The following is a 21972-nucleotide window of genomic DNA, read 5'->3' on the forward strand; positions in this document are numbered from 1 at the left end:
TACTTCATTAAAGTTTCACAAAGGTTTCATATATTAAAACAAGTTACCCTTCATGATACATGTTTCACTGGTTTGATGTATTTTGTTCCTTCTGCATATTCTTCAAAATATCAGGTGCTTGGGCAGTGTCTACCCCCGTAGGCATTTCAAAAACAATAATCTTCATTATATTTTCACTTGACTAGACAACAAAGTATTACTAGAAATTTCCTCTGTTCTTTAGTATGGAGCCAGTGAACACAGAAAACCAATCTAAGAAATCATTTGGATTATCAAGGAAAGACTGACGATGAACCTGGAGAACTTCATGAAAAACGATAAGAAATATGCATGCATGCAGATTTCACCAACGAGATCTTCTTTTGTGAGAAATTCACCAACCAGATCTTAGCCATCTCATTCTCATGAACAAAAAGAAAATGCAAAGAAGGAAATAAAAATTAACAAAAGATCCAACGTATATATAGTACCAATAAAGAGAGATTCAACATATCAAACGAGGATGAAATCAAAATCAAGTTTGATGGCAAAAATGAACAGGCGTCAAGGAGTGACCCCGGAACCAAAACACCTTTGCCTTGTTGAGTCTTCGGCTAACTTGTCCACGGCTCTCTCTTTTCTTGCGAAGGTTATTTGTGGATCTTTTCATCCTCTGCACGATGTAGGCCAACAGCTCCTGAGGTGTATGCCCCCACGAGCGAGCAGTGGCGGCGCCAGGATTGGCTCACGCCCCGGGCCGCGTCCCATGGCCCGGGCTGCCTGGGGCCTGACGCCGCCGTTGCACACGAGGCCGAACCGCCAAACAGGTCTACCATCATGGCGGCGGCATGACATGAGGAGCCAAATATCCCATACTTGCACGAGGTGGCGATGGCACCGAAACCAGTTTGGGATCACGACCTCGAGGACGCCAACACAGCCAGGAATGGTGGACATGGCGTGCGTGGAAGCCAATGGTGTCCATAGGTCGGGAAGAGCACAGGCAAAGTCAGTCAGTCGTCGTGCGAGTTCTTTTCGTACCACATAATTCAAACGAAATTTCATGAAGAGAAATAGTATGTATAGTGACATTATGATTATTGTGGCCCCATTGATCAGATCGGTCACCATCATGGAAAATTTCTATGGTGGTGGTGCTACCATTTGGGTCAGCCGAGGAAGTTAAGAGCTGCTTTGTCCTCAGCCGAGGAAATTTCTATTTGTTTCCACAAAATAATTTTCCCGTCTCTGTGCTATAGTATATTATAACGCCGGCCCGTGCTTCCAGTAGATGCCCGCAGCAAGCTAGCTAGCATATGTACTTCCATGTCCATGGTGCATCGACAGCTAACAAGGTACGCACGCGGGCTGTACTGTTTTCTGTGCTTTGTACTAGCTCTTACTTGCTCTTTAATTTGTGCTAGCTGGCTAGCTTGTGCTGACCTTTTGGTATTTGATTCCATTTATTACCCGGGGGAGCTCTTCTGCTCCTGCATAATAATCGTATTCAGTTTTATAAGCCAAGAGTATGTGAGGGGGTTAATTGATAATGATGCATGTCGAAGATGCATGGTCTGGGACAAAGAAAGAACACTAACTAAGACCTTTCTCAGTTGCAAGGACGCTTATTTAGACGCTTGACGAAAGGGAACAATATAAATTTGGGTTGAAAATTAATAACAAACAAACCAAACCACTTTGATTATTTCCACAAGCATGCACCTTAAGCGTTCTGTTGGAGATGGCATGATAAGCTGGCATGTAGCACCCGTATGTGTCTGGGTCTTTTTCGACAAAGGATAGATTTTATTGACTAGGGATGATGGATCAAGGGGATACAAAAACAGTGAGTGCATGCAATCCTGGGTCTATGCATAGCTTGGATGTACACATCCAAAATCAACACATGCACACACATAAACACCCGGGCAAATAGCATAGTCATATAACACCAAAACTATGTCCAAGCGAGAAAAAGAAAAAATACGAAGTGATCAAAACAGCAATAGACAAACTACGTCAACGATCATATCCACACTACACATCTTTTGACACCACAATGACAACGAGAAGATTTTTCAACAACCACGCCTTTATGAAGTGAACAACGCTTAAACAACACCATCAAATGTTTCTCCTAATTGGTTTTGCGTTATATGGTTTTTGGCCTCCTTCTTTGCCGTCTATAAGGCCATATACAACGCAGACGCTATTAGCGAGCACCATGGTATATTTCTCTTTGCGTCGATGCATTAGTTGTCTTCAGACACCTCGCAAAGATATTTTCTTGCGCCCGGATTTTACTAGCGGTGGATGCTACCCATAAGGGTAAAAGTCTTTAAAAATCTGGTATCCTCAACTACCTCGAGAGAAATTAGCATTGGAGAACGAGGAGTCTTGTGCAGGTGATTGTTCTTTTTTGACTCATGCAGCGTGTGTGAATAACTTTTGGTGTTGCAGCCAAAGACTCTGACGTAAGTGCTAAACCGAAAACAATTTCATATGTCCCTAAGCGCCTATGGAGACTCCTAGCGATGAAGATGGCCTAAACATCAATCTGTTATCCTTAGTCCATGCAGAAGGTGATACTTACAGATGCGCTAGGGAATAAAATCCTAGTCTCAGGGTTAGCATTCAGGACATCTACAGTGGCAGCTACTTACAGAGGCGCTTACTAGAAAAAAATAAAGATTATGAAATAGTAAAAAGACCTAAGTGCCCAGGCTTACAACGGCAGGCACTAAGTTCGTGGAGTAAATTAAGCAATCAGGCGCTTAGAGCACGCAGAAAGACGTGCATGAGTTCGACGCCTGATGTTGCATCGACGCCTCATAGAACATCAGGATTCAACCAATTAACTGCTAATTGGCCGGGAATCTAATCCTAGCGCTCGTTCTAAGCGCCCGCGTTGAACATGCCCTGATCCTCATGCTTTATGAAGAGGCGGATTCCTGGATACCTGTAGCAGTTGTTGAGTAGTAAGTAGACGGTTAAATGAGCTAAGTGCACGTGAATTACTTTTTTACGTTGGAAGCAAAGGCTCCTAAGGCCATCTCCAATTCTGGACACCTATCTAGGCGTTCGTGGCAAAAAAAAGTACTTCCTCCGTCTAGGTGAGTAAGTCATCTTAGGTTGTGCATCGTGACCAAGAAGAAGGGGAAAACGAGAGTACTTAATATTCATTTGCTAATTAATAGCATTGCATGCAATGAACTAACCACTGCATGTCGTGTTTGGTAGTCTCAAGTCATTAAAAGCATGCACATCCCACATCTCTTATTGGTTGATATGTCAAGAAACAAGAAACGAGATAGAATTTAATGCACCGCGCCTAAGTGTTTTGGAAATATTTGGTTTTCAAGATGACTTACACACCTAGGCGGAGGGAGTATCAGGGAAATAAAAATGATCTAGCGCTCTCTCTTCCAATGCGAGGTACTAATAATGGGCTCTAATTATCGATTAGAAGGATGGACCAGGCTTCTCGTATGGGAAAGAAAAGAGCCAAGCGATCGATGCTTTTCTTTGCATCAATGCCACACCTAGAACTAGGAATAAAGCCTAACCGACGATCTAGCAGGATTTATTTCCTAGCACCTTGGCCTAGCGCCTCCCACTGGAGATGGCCTTAAGATTCTTTCGTTGCTTTTTTCTCTCCAAAAGTAAGCGAGTTTGCATTAGTGATGGCCTTAATTAATTGGAGGAGCACCAGACAACGCATCACAAAACGAGACCCGCTTCGGTAGACCCCCCCCCCCCTCCCCCTCAGAAAACGTAGAAAGGGTAATACAGACTTTTCACATATGTATACATTTTTATACGTATGATGTATCGTCCGTGTAACGACACATGCAGACTAACAAGGGCCGGCCAATTTGTGCCGGAAAATCAATAAAAATAGCACTGCCCCGTAGATGGGAATCAAACTCATGACCAGGGATAGAATGGCTCTCGTTGGTAGCCAATTCACGTAACTGCCTCACGTGTTAGATTTGCTGTGCCACACTTAAAGCTACCAACGAAAGGGGCAACACTTAAACACCGATTAACAAATACTAAAATGCGTGAGCAGATCCAACACACAAGCTCAACATCGCTATCCCCAAAAGATTTTTCTTAAACAAATTCGTATGTGAATTTCTTTTTGACAAAGTAAACATTTTTGAAACCCAAACACTTTCAAAATTTGTGAACATACTTTTAAAAGTCCAAACCTTTTGTGAACAATGTTTCAGAATCTCAAACTTTATTTCAAAAAATAGGAGCAAAATTGAAAACAAGAACATTTTTTTGTAACTACAAACAATTTTTTCAAAATACAAACTTTTCCGAAGGAATAGAACAACTTCTGAAACTACGCCCATTTTTTTTCAAAACACGAACATTTTCAAAATTGCTCATAATGTCAAAAACACGAAATTTTTAAAAAGAACAAACACAATTTTGAACAAGGACGTTTTTTGTTTTTAAATATTTTATCAAAAACAGTAACAAATTTGGAATTTCAAAAAATTCAACAAAATATGAACAAAAAATTGAAGCTATTTTTTTAATTGGTGAGAACATTTTTTGTATTCATGTAGAAAAAATCACCATGTTCAACGTAGGGTGTTAGGCTAGGTAGAAGACTCCGTTTGAGAGCATGTTGTTCGACGACATCCGTCAGATGACCTTAATTTTTTTTCATTGGCTGTATGAACCATTCAAGGCACCATACCAAGGTTTTTTGGTTTTCTATAAATTTTATATTTTTCGGAGTTTTCTCGGTCAAAAAAGGGCGATAAATTGTCGGACGTGTCGCATCTTGCATAAGGTGTCGAAAATCGTTCTACAACTTGCATAAGAACAAAAAGTAACAGAAAAAAGAAAAAGAAAAACCGAACAAAAGCATTTGAAAAAAAAGGAGAAAAAGGTAAAAAAAAAAAGAAAGAGGACAGAAGAAAAAAACGAGAATGATAATGTAAACACAACAGTTCATGGTGGCTGCTTGGCTTTCGTGGCTACATTTGTTCGAGAATGTCCCTGGTTCGAGTCCAACCAGGCTCACTTTTTTTGCGATTTAAAATCAGAAAAAAAATATTGGCAGGCCCAAAATACTTGTAGTTGAGGTATGATTTAATATATTACCATCATGCCCTTTCTTACGAAGAGGTATGAGCAAATCTGAGCCGTCCTTGTGTTTAGGGGGCGTCTACCGAAGCAGAAGTGTCACAAAAAATGTCTTTAAAGAAAACAGGCTGGCTTAGGTTAATTTTTTTAAAAAAATTGGTCCTACGAGCGAAAAGAAGAATTAAATGGTCAAGCATTCAGAAAAAAATGAGTAAAAGAATATTTCAAATACATATGATACGAAAACATCCAAATAAAGGTGTTTCATCTCTTGTAATGGTTCCATCGTTGTTGTTGTACTTTTGTACTCTGCTGAACAAGTAATAAAAATGGTTGCGTTCCTCACAATGATGCAGAGGCCGGATGTTTTAAGCAACTTCTGAAAAAAAGTGAACACATTCAGAATATTTTTATAGATAACTCGTAATCCTTTCCTGCCCCTCATGTCGGTGCGTATTTGCGAGAAGGAACCTTGCGCACAGTGAGGACATGGATGATGAGAAACTGCTGGCCTAGCAAGATCTTACGTAACAACCAATAAATAAGAGGCAAAAGTCCGTGAGGACAAAGAGGTCATTCGGGCGTCGACATGGAGGAAGGGCTTTGTGGTTTAGCAGCCGTAGACATTGACACAGCTGGAAAATCATGTTGGGTGTCTATGAGCATTGACATAAGAATGTTATTATTGAAAATGCTTTCACAAATTTTATATTTTAGGTTAATTAATCTTAATTGCAGTCATAAAGAAGACCTCATAGTTCACACGTAAGGTATTGTTTTAATTTTTAATAATTCTTCCCAACTTTTGCCCTCATAGTTCGGAAAGGACAAAACTACTTAGAGCCAATTCTTTTTGCTGCTTGAAAAATAGGCCGCCCCCACTCCTACTTGAATAATAAGATGTGCCTCTGATTTGCTGGGGCTCTACTTTAGAAGCCCTGCGAAATGGGAGGGGTGACTTATGGGACAATTCGGGATCGGGCAGCTTATTTCTTAAATTATTGAAAGAGCTGGCCTTTAGTATAGTTCACAAAAAATATGAGAAATTTCAGACATATATATCGTACATACAACTTTATGCCAACAAATTTTAGCAATTTAATACAATATTTCAAGATTTTTCAACTAATATATTTGTACCTAGCAAGAGTTAACAACCTCGTTTATTCCCAGAAAGATGGTAATAGAGTTGTATCCTCTGTCCGAAAAAATAGCAACAATGCATTGATGCAGTCCATGAATCAACATGATTCTTAGGTAAAAATAACAAACATTCTTTAACTCGAACTCTTAATAAGAATCGAGAAAACTACACTGAACAATACCAGTTTCTATCCCTTTATCAAATAAATTTACATGCATCATTGCGATTGAGCAAGATTTGTTCATGTGCATTATAATATATGCACGATATCGTAAAAGATGAGTATACAGTTGTGTTGCAGTGGTAGATTTCATCGACCAAGTACATAGCTGCACCTGCACGAAGGCCAATTGATTGACTGGCTGCCATCTTGGAAAACATCTGCCCGCAAAGTGTATATATAAGAATCAATGGAGTGGAGCCAAGGATCTCAGCAGCGAAAAATATTGTCAGACGCTCAGACACCTCCAGTTCCTTCAGGATTGCCATTGTTTGGTAAGTCTATCTCGACTCTCTTTTGATGTCCAAGTTGGTAATACATCCAGTATCTTGTATGCACGATGGAGTTTTATTTTCAAATAAGCCTGAGTGTGGCGTCCAACCTACTGCTCGATCAGGTTTTGCTTGCCTTCCTGAAGGTGTTGCTTTTGAAGAACCTTTATCATAGTCCTTGTATTGTCAAGAGATGGTTGGTGCCGATGCTCACTATTGTATGTCGTCAATCATGGTTTTCTTTGCTTCGGGTTCTTTTTCTCCACCGAGGCATAGCTTCGGTCTTATATGACTTTGCTCTTTGCCGGGGTGATCATTTTTATGTTGGCTGTGGGCATCGTAGTTATGTAGAGGCTAGGTGTATGCTCATTATTATTGTATCGCTCGATGCTACATTATGAGTCAATAAAAGTGTTGTTTATAAAAAAAAAACTTACTGCTGGATCAGGGTATCGCTAGCCTCGCCATATAATGACGACCATCAATGTTGTCGGCCATATTACGTATGATAAAATACATAAATATGCACAAATCATTTAAATTGATTAAATTTTTGGAGTACCCAGAATTCAGGGCATGTGAATCTTTAAATGATTTTCAAGAAAGTTGTGTACTTTCATTTGTATAATTACATTCATGTATATAAATGTATAGTTAGAGACTTGAATGTTCTAAAAGATAAATTGAAATGTAGTGGCTATCAATTCATGATTTAATGTCTTGGAGCCAGGCTCATAGGTCTGATAGGCACATTTTCCTATTTCAGGCAAGGTTGAGAAATCGGATGTAACATGGTCATGCATAATAGTATTCAGGTTCACACTGTTGAGCAGTGTTGGCAATTTGCTAGTGGTATTTCATTATGATGGTACCAGCAAAGACACAAGTGAGCTGCTAACTGGCACAATGGAGGCTGTTATTTGCTTCTATTATTTGAGCGCATTAGCGCCTTCGAACGTGCGCCCCAACGAACGGAATTTCGTAGACACAGGCGCTCTTGTTATTATGTCTTATCTATTATTACTGGACATCAACCTGAGCTTTCTCTGGCTGGCCCTCTTGCCCACCATGGCCATTGTTTTCATTGGAGCGCTTTACATCAAGCTCAATCATCATACTAGCGATAGCTATGGAAAAGTTACTCCAGAATCTTCTAACATCGACGAGAAGACCATCAAGACACCGATGGAGCTTCGGATCATCGACGAGAAGACCATCAAGACACCGATGGAGCTTCGGATCATAGTGGTGGTGACTTTTGGGGCTCTCCTAGTCATGGATCAGCTCGACGACGATACAGCTGGTGGGTTCACCATCTCCCAGTTCCTCCTATTCCTGAGCTCCACGGTGGCGGCACTGACGTGCATGGTGATGAAGCTGCCTGCCGACCGTTTTTTGGGCAGTGCTCCGGCGTCAGAGTTGCTCCAAAAGACCTTGCTTCTACTCCTACTGGTGACGGTGCACACATTGGCCGCGGAGTTGTTAGGCGAGGACGTGGTTCTGTTCTGCATGCCAGAGGTCATCCCGGTGCTCCTCTGGCTCAGCCTTAACCTCGACCGCCCGCACCACAGCCCGCTCACCAACATCTACAAAATGAAGCGACACATGAAGGGACTCACTATTGCCCTAGGTGTAGTGGTGGTAGTTCCTCTTTTTGCGTACTTAGTGAGCTCCATGGATGTATCTGGGCTCTCGTACTGCACGACGATCATGGTGGCATGTGGCATCTCAGGGGTTCTGACCTACTACATTGTATTCATGCTAAACTACTGGCATTGGCCGTGGCAGAAGCAACAAGCAACAGCTGACAGCAGCAGCAAGGACGATGTGCATTCCTCAGGTATGCTCAAGTTCTGGGCAGATGTTTTACTGATAGCGGCGGCAGTGCTGCTCCTCCTAAGGTATATGGTTGATGTCCGGCTTGATCTCCAACAACCACTATAGTTGGTAGACTATGTCGAAATTTGCGATGACTATGCTAGTATAGTCCTAGTACTCCCTACTTGTGTATGTATGTTGTTATTTTTTCACCATATATACATCCCAATTATGAGCATGGTAGCTACCGAAGTAAAAGTACATTACATGTCCTAGTGTACTGGAAATCTAAGTGTCTTGTTGGGTTTGTTGTATCTTTTGTACTATGTGTTAGCTTTATCACCAGCACTAAAGGGTGGGGACTACAGGTCCCCCCTTTAGTATCGGTTCTGCACGAACCGCCGCTAAAAGGCCACCACGTGGCACGTGCCGGCGCCGGGGGCGGGAAGCCCTTTAATGCCGCTTGGTAACACCAACCGGTACTAAAAAAATTGGGAGGTTTTGGGTTCATGATTTCTTTTTCCTTTAATTTTGTGTTTTCTATTTAATTTTTTTTCGTTTGCTAGTATTTTACGATACTACATATTGTACATGTTATATATATATATATATATATATATATAGACACACACACACACACGATGGCGCTAAACTGCGCCTAAGCGCAAAAGCGCTAATTCTACGCTCTGGTCATGCCAGGCACGCTCCTCGGGCGAAACCAACTAATAACATTCCACCTCCTAGTAATATCCCATGGCAAAAAAAGTAATCGTATTAAATCCGTTACTAGATGCATGCACCAATCCTCCGCCTCGCCCCTACAATGTATTCATCTACTACATCCTGGTAAATTCCCTTGTAAATCATAGTAATCGAAGTAAATTCGTTACTGGCTAGATGCACCAGCCTACCAACCCACCCCGTACTAGCTACTCACGAATACCGTCTAGTAAAATTCATCAAAAACATAGTAACAGAATTAAATTTGTTAATGTTGCATACATAGACCTCGCCAGACCCAATTCTAGTTGTTCAACTAACTTTCATAGTAAAATCCCTTGCAAACACATTAATGAAATAAAAATGGTTACCAGATGCATGTACGAGGGGTAATACTAATGTGGATCATAGTAAAACACAGAAAAGAATTACCTCTCTCACCTCCAGTAAAAGAGCCATCCAGGGGGGGTGCGGAGTTTGAAAATGTGACCTTTGGTACCGGTTCGTGCCATGAACCGGTACTAATGCCTCAAACCCCATTAGTACCGGTTGGTGGCTTGAACCGGGACTAAAAGGTCCAGACGAACCGGTACAAATGGCCCACGTGGCCCCTGGGCGCACGAACCGGGACTAATGCTCCCATTAGTCCCGGTTTTAGACTGAACCGGGACTAATGGGCTAACCCGGGGTGGACCAAAGCCCTCTTTTCTACTAGTGATTGTTCTAGCTGTTATGTATTTAGTTATCTTTTAGGAAACAAACTGTTACTTATCACATAACCTCAAGAGCTTGATCTGAGTTTATCGGCACAGGAATATTGTCTTATTATGTGATTCAGATTCATTTAGTTTTTACAGTGTTATAAACCACTGCATACCCAAAATTCATGTATGTGATTCAGCATAACTTGAATATGTGTATTTGAATTCACATACCTTATTTGAAATAATTTTATCTGAATTCTTGTATGGAAAATTAAGTACTTAATTTCAATGATATAAAATAAAATCATTGAACATAAATTCAAACTTTCCTGGAATTCATTATTTAAGTTTGCAGAATACGGGCGCCTTGGAGCCCTAATCCGGGTTCCTTATTACAAGGGGCTACATGGTGTCTGTACTCCATGATTCCGAATGCAAAAATTCACGACTATCAAATTTAAAGCATTCGCCTATCCATACATCATTCAAATATATTGACTTTTTGGAGTATTTTAAACCCATACCCAGAATTCAGAGTATGTGATTTCGTAGAGACTAAACTCATTTGTTTTCAAATATATCACCCCCCCCCCCCCCCTCAGTTCAAACTTTTAGAAGAATTAGCTGGAGCATCAATTGAAAATGATGTTAGAGCCAAGAGGTCCCATGTTCAATACATAGCTATTATATTATTAATAAAAATAGTTGCCACATACATCAACCCAACGTCTAAGGTCTCGAGGAGCCTACACATCCATTGGGTGGGGGTGCAATATATTGACTGCCTCTGTCATAAGTCCAGACTTTTAGGTAAACATTTTAAAATATTTGAGCTAGGCTCCTAAGCCTGATCATCTCCATTGAATTTTTTTAGGAAAACTGGTGGAATCTGATGGAACATTGTTATGCCTAATAGTAGCATCCTGCAAACTGGTCAGCAGTATCTGCAATTTCCATGTGTTTCTATTAAGTGATGATGGTTTTACCAGCAAAGAAATCACTGAGTTGGTGACTGGCACAATGGTGGTTGCTATTTGCTACCCCTATATACTTTTGAAATGGCACGAATTGATCTTGCTGAACTTGACACCCTTGAAGTCGTGGGTCACATGGTGTCCTAACGTCAGGATTTTCAGAGACACGGTCGTTCTTGTGATTATTTCTTACCTGCTATTGCTGGACATCAATTCGAGCTTCGTCTCACTTGCCATCTTTCCCATCATGGCCATTACTTTCATAGGAGCACTGTACTTTAAGCTCAATCGTTGTACTGGCGACATTGGTCGTAAAGTTACTCCACAATCTTCTATGGTCGATGAGAATACCATCAAGACACCTATGGAGCTGGAGATCATAGTGGTGGTGACGTTCGGGGCGCTGTTGGTGATGGATCAACTTGACGATGGTGCAGATACGGGCTTCGCCTTCACACAGTTTCTCCTGTTCCTGAGCTCCATTGTGGCGGCATTGACGCGCATGATGATGAAGCTGCCTCCTGGTCCTTTTCCGGGTAGTGCACCGGCATCAGAGTTGCTCCGCAAGACCTTGCTTATACTTCTACTAGTGACGGCACACACATTGGCCGCGGAGTGGCTGGGCGAGGATGTGGTTGTGTTCTGCATGCCGGAGGTTATCCCGGTGCTCCTCTGGTACAGCCTTCACCTCGTCCGCCCACACCAGAACCCAATCATCAGCGTTGACAAAATGAAGCCACACATGAAGGGGCTCATTGCCCTATCTACACTGGTCGTATTTCCTCTTTTCGCATACATGGTGAACTCCATGGATGTTTCTGGGCTCTCCTGGTGCACGAGGATCATGGTGTCATGTGGCGTCTCAGGGGTTCTGACCTACTACCTTGTGTTCATGCTACGCTACTGGCATTGGCCATGGCAAAAAGAAGCCGCAGCTTCTGGCAGCAGCAAGGACGATGTCCCGTCCTCGGGCATGCTCAAGTTTTTGGCAGATGCTTTACTGATAACGACGACCTTGCTATTGCTGCTAAGCTATATGGTTTCCGTCCGACTTGGTCTGCGGCCATCATTGGTTGGTACACTATATGTCGAGTGCAACGACTAAGTTAGTTTATAGTAATTGCTAGCTGTGTATATTTTTCTCCATGTCATCCAGAAAAAGATCGGATACCATTTTCAGCAACGGAACGGAAGTATGGTAAATGTGATTATATGTAGTATGAAGTGGTGGAGATCGATCAAGCTATATTTTCAGCGATTAATTTTGTACTGCATGTTATACCATTTGACATACTAAATTATCTTGATGGGTTTAATATATCCCTTTTTAAGTATATATTAGTCGACATTCAGTAGTAAGAGAAGGGGTGTTTACGGGTCCGTTAGAGAGCTTAGAGGATCAACGTGAGATACATTGGTGGCAAAGAGCGTCTAAACATTGGTTTCATATTCGACACAGAAACACCACTTGACAGTTCTGTTGGGGCTGGACAGCAACAATGAGCTGCACAAATTCACCGACACGGCAAATATGCACACTACACAGCCTCTTCCATCTGTGATGAACTTTGAGGACAGCTTCAACCAACAAGTAAGCAGCGAAATAACACAAACAACATGCACATGTGACACAGGATTTAACGTGAAAAAATCACCTCAACTTGAGTAAAAAAGCACGGTTGTGGGCCGGTTGTGGACCGACCGATCCACACAACTTCACTATGAAAATGATGAGTATAAAGTCTTCTCTAGTACCTCTAGAGATATACAACACACTCTCCACATTGCCAACCGGCAACAGCAACAATAACTACAAGAGGCAAGATTTCAGCAAAGCAGAATTTACACAGCTTCTGTACCCTTCAGTGTTTTGCAAACAGCTCTTAAACCGCTGAACCAAACAACACCAAATTAGGCAGACAAGTAGACACACGAGTTTCTTCGATCCCCTCCAAATTTCAGCTTAATCGGACACCATTTGCCTACCCAAATTGTGCGTCTCCCAGAACTACTCTGTTCTGAAACTGCAGCAGTCAGAGTCAACAAAACCACTCTCAAATCTGATGCTCTACTGACCCAATCCTCAAACCAGCTAACCATATCAAGTACTCAAAGTAAGAAACGAGCGCACCAAGTTTGGGGTCGATCCAAGCACGTTCGAGCCTCCAATCAATAGCTTGAACACTGTCTAGTGAGATGCAGCAAATCTGGACAGAATCTCTCCTTCTTTTTCTTCCTCTCACTGTGGTTGAGTTTTCACTTGTGTGCTCCCTCTCACTCACATGAATGACGGCCACCACCCGCAGGGGTGGAGTGTCTAGGGTTTTCTCCTTCCATTGTTTTGTGGTCATTGTAGGTGTATTAGCATGTTCATGGACTTGGCACATCAATCAAATCGGACAAGTTCTAGACACCAGATCAAGGCCCTTTGGAGAATTTGATGATTTGACATTTATCAAAGAGTCAAAATGAGGATTCAAGGCCTCTGACGCATCAGGCTTTTTGCTAGCAATCCAACGAGCCCAAGAATGTCAAAACTGGAGTTCGTAGGAAGAAATGGCAACCAAAATATGAAACAGCTCCTGAAGTCCACCGAGAAAGACGGCCTTCGATATGAGCTGCTCGTATGGATAGTCATATGACGTCCACATAGCTTCGTAAATTGGCCACAACTTTCCCAATCTTGCTCCGATTTCATCCCGGATTGTTCCTACGGGATCCTTGGCTGCCAAGGCACCATTTGGGCATGGATTTGACCCACCCTAGATCCCTTGGATGAAAGGGAGAAGGCTACATCAATGAAGGAGGCCCGAGTAGGCCTCCTATATGAAGAGCTCCAACCTTAGCCACCGGTTTTTCCTTCTCCTTTCCCCCAAATTTTGGGTAGCCCCGGGGGTTTTTTCCCTTTTTTTTTGGGGGGGGGGGGGGGCTCTCCCTCCATCACCATCACCACGAAGTCCACGGAAGAGGAGGAGAAGGAGGCGCCGCCGCCATCACTGGGCGCCGGCCATAGACCGGGCGCGCCGGTGCCCATCTCCATCTCCATCCTCGCACTTGTATTTTGCATGATTGAACATGTTGATGGCAGCAATAAATCATTCCTCTTTGTGTGTCTATTCATCCATGTTTGAGTAATTGATCTGGTTCTAGGTTGACGTATGATCCAGTACGCACAACTAGTCTTCGTGGCTTCGTTTGGTATTTACTCTCTTTCGTGTTGCATGTATAGCACTTGCACGTACATGGAGTAGATAGATGAACTTTGTGATCCTTTAGTTCCGTTGTGTATTATTGACAGCCGCATGTGACCATGACGCGATGTTATGTCTAGTGCACCTAGGAGTGACAGACCACAGACGCAAACCCTTGGGAGAACCATTAGTAGTCTATAATACTTGTATGCTACAAAGATGCTCCTCTAGTACTAGTGAGACTGAAAGCCTAGGTAAAACCCTTTGCTCTATTCAATCCAGCAAGTATAACCCCCTTTTACTTTCTGTTCTAGTTTCGTATATTTTCTCTCCTTGTTTGTAGTCCAGTTAAAACCCCTGTTTATTATCGTTCCAGTAGTAACCGATAGAATAGGTTATTTCCAAACTACGGTTTGGGTGTGAATGTAGCTACGCAGACAACGTAGTTGCGGGCTTGGTAGTGTCTTCCTGTTAGCTCGATCCCTGGTGGGTTCGATACACTACTTATCACACGAAAGTGCTACAATAGTCATGTGCCTTTGCAGGACATCAAACGGCAAGAGTCCCCTCGTCAGGGGGAGCTGTTGTGCCAATGTTTGGAGACAATGCGAGCCCCCTCGTCACGGATGCCCACACTCCAGGGTAAAGCGATAAAAAACCATCGTTAGTTTGCAGCGGACTACTCCTGGTTGAGGTGTGTTTTTACGATAGGTTCTTCTGACAGAACCAAGGTTCCCCCGTTAGTTTGTCGCGGACTTCTCCTAGCTGGGGGGGGGGGGGTGATGAGAATTTTCTCGTCGGTTTGCGGCGATATCCATTGTTTACTAGGCTGACTGAGGAAAGCTTATCATTGCGACTACGATTTCAATGGACATGAATACAATATGTGCTACGATGTGGTTGATGGTATCTATCGTATATGGCTACCTTGGCAATACCATCTCGGAGCCACTTGGTGAGAGAAGGTCTCACTTTGCCCAATACAAGAAGTTAGAAAGGATGTTGAGAGGGCATGTTTTGCAGTTTTTGTGGACGTACTAAACAATGCTATCTGAAGACCTTGTGGGAGGTGATGATATGTTGTGTGATCATGCATAGCATGATCATTAATGACAAGGGTGAGGATGCTGGCGCAACTCTTGAATTTAAGAATATGGGTGACTCTATCGAAGTTCCGTATCAGAATCCGGCCATGTTTGATGAGTTTGTTCAAATGCATCAACAAATTCAGCATCGAGCAACTCATAAGCAACTGAAGAAAAATTTGATTGAACATTAATAGACGGTTAAAGATGACAAGGCGCCCGTGATGGAGAAGGCCTCCCCCACCCCGTCCGGGAAGGATCTCAAGGGTGAGAAGCCACCGCCGAAGGGCAGGGGCGAAATTCTCTACTGGTTCCCTCGTGGTTGGTCTTCTATACTCCTGATGCTATCACAGATTCAGAGGCGTGCCCGCTCTCGTAACATCTACTCCTGGTTGCTCCTTAGAGCATGGAGGCCGAAACCATCTGAGAGTTAAGCTGCTGCTTTCAGTTTTTTGGGTGTGTATTGTGTTGTAAGCTGGGTCTCAACTTTCGGTATCTTGTAATTCCTGACTGGTTAACGACTTCATTGATTCAAATGGGGATTCGTCATGAGCTACTCTACCTTCTAAAAAAGCGATAAGGGTAGTGAAGGGGCATTAAAAATGGGCAAAACTTATTTATTTGTTAGCATAAGCTGCTACGCTATCGATAGAAATAATTTATTTGTTAGCAATGTGGTCTTCGTTGCTGCAAATGTGCCCAAAAGAATGCTGTTTGTAAACAGAACACTGTCGGTGTTCAGAGAAATTAGCAAGCGCGAAAATGAGCTGTTATGGGCTTGGAGCACCCTACTGACAGACGACAGTGTTCCAAAAGAAACATTCTTTGTAGATCAAGAAAAAATGACAAGGTTGTGACTAGTGTCCCAAAAGATGCAGGTGACAAACGGCCGAAGTCATTTCTTCTTCTTTGTGGCTCGATGGCCGATCAATGCTTTGCTGTGGACATTAAAGAATGGAGAGTGAGAGAGAGCGAGAGAGAGAGAAATAGAGGTCATGCGGTTGGTAGAGATAAGGTTTACAGGATATATGTGATGCTTGGAGAAGCCTTTCTGAGAGAAAATACAAGTCGCCCCATCTCCACACGACCACACCACACGTATGGACGCAGCAGCATCCATGGCGCCCGCGGTGGAGAAGGCCGCCCCGTCCGGGAAGGAGCTCAAGGGCGAGAAGCCGCGGCCCAAGGGCAATCCCGAGGGGAAGGGCAAGCCCAAGGAGAAGGGAAAGCCCGAAGGCAAGGGGAAGCCCCAGGCCGTCAATGATAGGAAATTCTCCTAGTCGTAGGCTCCTTCCTATGCTCCTCAGCTCTACTCTGACTATGTGTGATGTTTTCTTCTAGTAGTATGAATTATGCTGCTTGCGTGAACAACGGTGCGGCATCCTCGAGCCCGGACCGGGGGAGGTTCCCTCTTTGGTTGATGCTACAACCGGCGTGCTCGCTCTCATACCCTCTCCCTCTCCGTTTGTACTGAATCGACGACAACTAATATGGAACGGAGGGAGTAGCATCTAGTTGCTCCTTCCATGTTGCTTGTCATGTGTGTAGTTTGGCGTTCGAGCGTGAAGGGCAACACCATATGTTCAGTTTTGGTGTCTGTCGTCTGTGTGTTGCGTTGTAAGCTCGTTTAGCTTCCCTACATCTTGTAATTTCTGATGGACTGATTTTTTTTCCAAAGGGAGGTTGAAACCCCCGCCTCTACACTAAAGGATGCACACAACCATTTTTATTAACTTATTCTACATAGTCTGACAAAACAAATACATGGATCCATCCAAAGCCACCTACTTGACGCCTCCGACGGCTATACCAACCACCTTGATGAAGTGCCTGACCTCGTGCCAAAGCAACGTCTAATCCGGTGGCCTCCCCAGACCGCCCGCCGGCGAATCAAGAGTACCAACCGGATGAAACAGACGCTCAGCAGCATGCACACGCTCTAGGCTCTGTCGCCACCATCTTCCACCGTCCCATCTTCCAGAGAGATCAATGAACTGGCCTTGCCAGGCCTCTCTGCCGTCCACGCCACCACAACGCCATCCTCCTTGCCAGGCCTCTTTGCCGTCCACGCCACCACAACGCCATCCTCCTGCACGAGTCCATGTACACACATCCAACGCTGAGACTCCACTGCGCCACGCCGCCGTCATCCTCCTGTTACGGACTTGGAGCGGATCTCGAAAGCAAATTCTACATTTCTTTTGTGCTAACATTCAAAATATTCTACAGCAGCCAGCTCTGGATGGATCACACCAATATGCTACATACAACTTCTCATCATGTTTACAGATGCTACAACAGATGCTACGTGCTGTTCAAAACTGAGGAAACCGCGAATCCGTCCATCCGTGGCGGCTAGGCTATCGCTTGTCCGTCGTCTTCACTGGCACCCCCTTGTACATGCCCACGCGCGACTTGAGGTCGTCTCGGCGCGGCCTTGCCACCTTGTTGTTTGGATCAAAGAGCAATACCTCCTCGAACGCCCTGAGCGCCGACGCGAGGTCCTTCTGCTGCTCATATGCGTCGCCGAGGTTGTTCCACGCCGTCACATAGCCTGGTTGGAGCTCCACGGCCTTCTCGAATTGCTTGATTGCCTTGTCCAGTTTGTTCTCCCGCTTGTAGCTCACCCCGAGGGCGTTGTACACCTGGCCATCACGGTAAAACTGTTTCAGAGAGAAAGAGACACGAAACAGGATGTTTCCAGGAACCGCGCATATTATGCGTGCTAGCAGTATCAATGCATGATATCACTGCATTTGTAAAAGGTAAATTAGCCACAGACAGATAATTGCCGAATAAATAGCTAACCTGTGCAAGATCTTGCTCATCTCTGTCCCATTTTTGGATTGCTTGCTGTAGATATTTGATAGCTGCAGGGTAAAACTTTCTCCGGAGCATCACTGCTCCAAGCTCAAAAAGTTCAGTAGCGCTTCCCTCACCACTTCTCACTTGTTCCTACAATTAAGATAATCAAATATGGGTGATGAAAGTACACCATACAAGCGAGCAACATCAATAAAGAACTTCGATGAAGACAAATTAACTGGTCAGTACAAGGATTGGACCTGCACTAGCATGATGCGAATGTAATGAATACAACAAGACAGAGCTAACCAAGTGCTTTCTCAGTTCCGGAACAAAAATTCGGAAAGATTGACCACAAGAAAGGGATGTCCAGACTTCAAGACCAAATGATTCATAAGACTAGTTGAATGCCCATATGTCTCATGGAAGTAACAAAAATGACTTAGGCTTGAGGAAACCGTAAAAATTAGTCATAGTAAATAATGTAAGATCCTGAGAACAAATACTGTAGACAAGATCCTGTGTTAGGAAGTTCCTTTGGTAGAGTTCGGATGTCAGCCAGGTCATCAACAATAACTCTGGTAATTCAAGGAGAAACTGAGACTAACTATTTTCTAAATGTGGAGAATTTACCCTTTTTGTTAGTTTATTTCAGAACGATACAAATATCTTTGAAAAATATGTTTACATGCCCGCACGTCACTCACCTAGTATTGCTCTTGCCTAACTAAACTTTATCATGCAAGACAAATTCAGCAAACTACTGAAAAAGTACAGTAAAAAATTTAACATAAGAACAATAGTAAAATGTGATGTTACATCACAATCAGTGTTGCCATCATTGATAATCTCTACCTTAAACTGAAGTTCTATACTTCAGAGTATTCAGTAATTACAGTACGATGTTATCAAGAACTCATGTCGACAGGTTTGAACAACAAAGTCAGAGGGATAATCTCTACATTAAACTGAAGAACAAAGTTTGAAGAACAAAGTCAGAGGGATAATATTGACCCATGGTAGTCTGAAACTCTGAATACATGTAGAAATGTTAGCAGGATGCCTACCTGCAAGTCTTTCGCAGAAAGATCGAGCTCTCTGCGGACAAGAACCTGGCGGATGACAAAAAATGTACCAGTTCCAAGCAGACCAAGCAGTATGAGCAGATACGAAAGCTGAATTCCCAGCTCAAACAGCTCCCCAACCTCGTAAACCATATTTAACTTTGCTCCTTCACTAGACTGTGCTGACTGTGCAAAACTCAACCATGCCGTAGCACCACAAGGAAGTATACCAAGTTGCTGCAGCAAGTTCATATTTCTCTTTAGATCCGTGTCAGAAGGGAGATCGGAAGTTTCTGGTGTGAAGATGGCACATCATGTACACATAAATCAGTAAAAACAACAGTCCAGAAACAAGAAACGTTCCAGATCTAAAACTTTTACCTTTTACTTGTGTTGAAAGAAAAACCTCCTCTGCTCTCTTGATAATCTGCCTTCCTTGGAAATAAGGAAACAAGTCCGAAATGAGATTGGTTTTGCAACTGAAACAAGGTCATTAATTATATCTGTTACCAAAAAAGGTGCGAGAATAAAAAGGGATCACAACATGTTTGAACAAACAATCAGCTCATGCACACGGTTGAGTCTAGTTTATGTTAAGTGGCAGAAACTTTACATCTTAGGGCTTCGGAACTACTTCATCTTAGGGCCAACAAACTAGTAAGCTCGCAATCTCGTTGTATTGTTAACAAAATTATATGGCATAGGGGTTACAGTTCCCCAGTTGGAAATTCTCAGCCAGTAACAAACTACTCCCAACATGATAATTCTCAGCCAGTAACAACATAAGTTTCTAATATTCTTCAGAAAGAGCAACACTAAGTCAGAGGGATAATTCTATTCACATAAATCTGAATCATAAATTTTCAATTTTTGACGAGAAGAGAGAATGATTCTTTCAGTACAGAGAAACCATTTGCCTGAAGCACGGCTTCATTGTCGGATTTAAGCTCAGAAGCCCATGGGTTTGGTAAAAGAATTAGCAGGCACCAAGTACCTACGCCGGTGCAGCAGAGGGGGCCGACGGTCTCCGGCGTCTCCTCGCCGCCGGACGTCCCGGTTGCCGCCTTCATCGCGACGCCCCGTGGAGCGGCCTTGGCGGAGCCCACCGAGAAAGCGATTCTCTTGCGAGGCAGCGGGGCGAGGCCCAGCGGCGCGGCGAAACGGCAGGCGGCGGCCATGGCTGGCTACGGCACGTCCGTCCGTGGTGGCTCGCTTCCGCGTGGGAGAGGGCAAGACCGCGGCCGTGGTCTGGCAAGATTTTGCTGTGCGGCAAGCGGCGCCGACGGCCGGCTCTGGGCGGTGCGGTGGAGGGATATCGGTGGGGGGTTGGGCGGTGACGGACGGGGCCGGAGGAGAAGGATGGGGGGGAAGATAAGGTTCGGCCGTGCGTGGACGGGGCCCGAGCTAGGCCGGCTGACGGTGATGCCATACGTGCTTTTTATGTTTTTGGTCTTCCCTTCACATTTTCATTTTTGTTTTCATTAAATTTGTTATACGTATTAAATATTCCAATGAAAATTTGTCTTTTCTAATATTGTCTTTGAGAAATGCTAAAATTGTTTGAAAAAAATGTTAAACAGGTATAGGAAATATTCCGGGTGTATACGAAAAAAATCATAACATGAATGAAAAAGGTATAAATGTTAATCATGTGTACCAAAAATGGCAATCATGTGTACGAAAGATGTTAATCAAGCGTATGAAAAATATATGTGCCAACTAAAAGTTGTCACACGGTGCAGAACAAATATACGTCACGTTTAAAAATGACTATACAATGTAAAAAAATGTTTGTGTGGTTCAAAGATGTTTCGTACGTTCATACAAATGAATAAAGACTCCAGTACCCTTATCCAAATATAGGATTCGGTCAAAGTAGTTGTGTTCCACAGATCAAAATGCCAATCTACCTTTTGTTATGTTCTACCTTGGAGTATTATCATCTTTTATATTAAGGATGTGACGGGAATTGCACACCATCCTATGAACTCCTAATACAGTGATACTTCTCGCCATCATTATTCATTTCTCGGCCCCCATGTTGTTGCAATCGGAATGCCGACAGGTGAACTATGATGTGTGAAATCAATACTCCTAGCAACCCCCCGTTGCTTGGTAGTTAATGGACAATGATTCACTACTACGGAAAAGCCTAGCAGTAGCGCGGGTTTTTGGCCTATCCGGAGCACGGGTAACCGCGCTACTGATACGACGCTACAGCTAAAGCTTAGCAGTAGCGTTTGCTGACACGCATTACTGCTATATCTACTTAGTAGTAGCGCGTGCCCCAACAGCCGCTACTAGTAATTACTAGTAGCGCGTCTCACTGCCCGTGCTACTACTATTATTTTATATTCTATTTCTTTTTTATTTTACGTCGTATTCATACACCTTTATATAATTTTTCATACAGTAGCAATTTAGAGATTGTTTTTACATTATAATAAGTTATTAAACCACTAGGTGAAAGAACCGCAGATTAGTTTCAAATGGATGGATCCTAAGTGACTAAGTCATGGATTATCACGATAATCCATCCACTTGATATAATAATCCGCGGTTCTTTCACCCAACAATATAATAACTCGTCATCATATTAATATAAAAACTCTTGCATCATATCATCACCAACAACACTAGCTAATAATCATCATAGTTATTACCATCAACAATTAATCATCATAGTCATATCTAATCACCACAAACACTAGCTAATAATAATCATCACAGTCATCACCAACAACACTCATTCTAGCTAGCTAATCACTCCTACTGCTCTCTCTCATGTAAAATAGCATAGAACATGTGTAGTACTCCTAATTCATCATATTGGAGCATGCAGATGAACCTGTCTCTTAATTGTGGGTTGCGCTTCTAATTGTTGTCC

The 21972-nt window shown here is 43.1% G+C and overlaps 3 protein-coding genes across 5 annotated transcripts; 2 read left to right on the forward strand and 1 right to left on the reverse strand.

Moving 5' to 3' along the window:
* Positions 1-1207: 1207 nt before the first annotated feature.
* On the forward strand, positions 1208-8780 carry LOC123068204 (uncharacterized). The gene is made up of 3 exons (XM_044490690.1): positions 1208-1334; positions 6534-6727; positions 7491-8780. The coding sequence occupies exons 2-3, from the start codon at positions 6643-6645 to the stop codon at positions 8666-8668; spliced, it is 1263 nt and encodes a 420-aa protein (XP_044346625.1). The 5' UTR covers positions 1208-1334; positions 6534-6642; the 3' UTR covers positions 8669-8780.
* A 218-nt stretch (positions 8781-8998) lies between these two features.
* Positions 8999-12455, forward strand: LOC123064196 (uncharacterized). The gene is made up of 2 exons (XM_044487725.1): positions 8999-9008; positions 10841-12455. The coding sequence occupies exons 1-2, from the start codon at positions 8999-9001 to the stop codon at positions 12043-12045; spliced, it is 1215 nt and encodes a 404-aa protein (XP_044343660.1). The 3' UTR covers positions 12046-12455.
* A 4934-nt stretch (positions 12456-17389) lies between these two features.
* Positions 17390-20465, reverse strand: LOC123068206 (tetratricopeptide repeat domain-containing protein PYG7, chloroplastic). 3 transcript variants are annotated; one of them, XM_044490692.1, is made up of 5 exons: positions 20084-20465; positions 19467-19512; positions 19089-19378; positions 18025-18171; positions 17390-17861 (listed from the first exon to the last, which is right to left on the reverse strand). In XM_044490692.1, exons 1-5 carry the CDS (start codon positions 20261-20263, stop codon positions 17577-17579), a joined length of 948 nt encoding a protein of 315 aa, XP_044346627.1. In that variant the 5' UTR covers positions 20264-20465; the 3' UTR covers positions 17390-17576. The 3 variants fall into 3 exon arrangements, with proteins under 3 accessions (XP_044346627.1, XP_044346626.1, XP_044346628.1); XM_044490691.1 differs by having other exon boundaries at positions 19467-19520; positions 20080-20465; XM_044490693.1 differs by having other exon boundaries at positions 19467-19516; positions 20080-20307.
* Between the last annotated feature and the right edge of the window lie 1507 nt (positions 20466-21972).

Source organism: Triticum aestivum, chromosome 3B, assembly GCF_018294505.1.
Source record: "Triticum aestivum cultivar Chinese Spring chromosome 3B, IWGSC CS RefSeq v2.1, whole genome shotgun sequence".
In the NCBI taxonomy this organism is placed as follows: Eukaryota; Viridiplantae; Streptophyta; class Magnoliopsida; order Poales; family Poaceae; genus Triticum; species Triticum aestivum.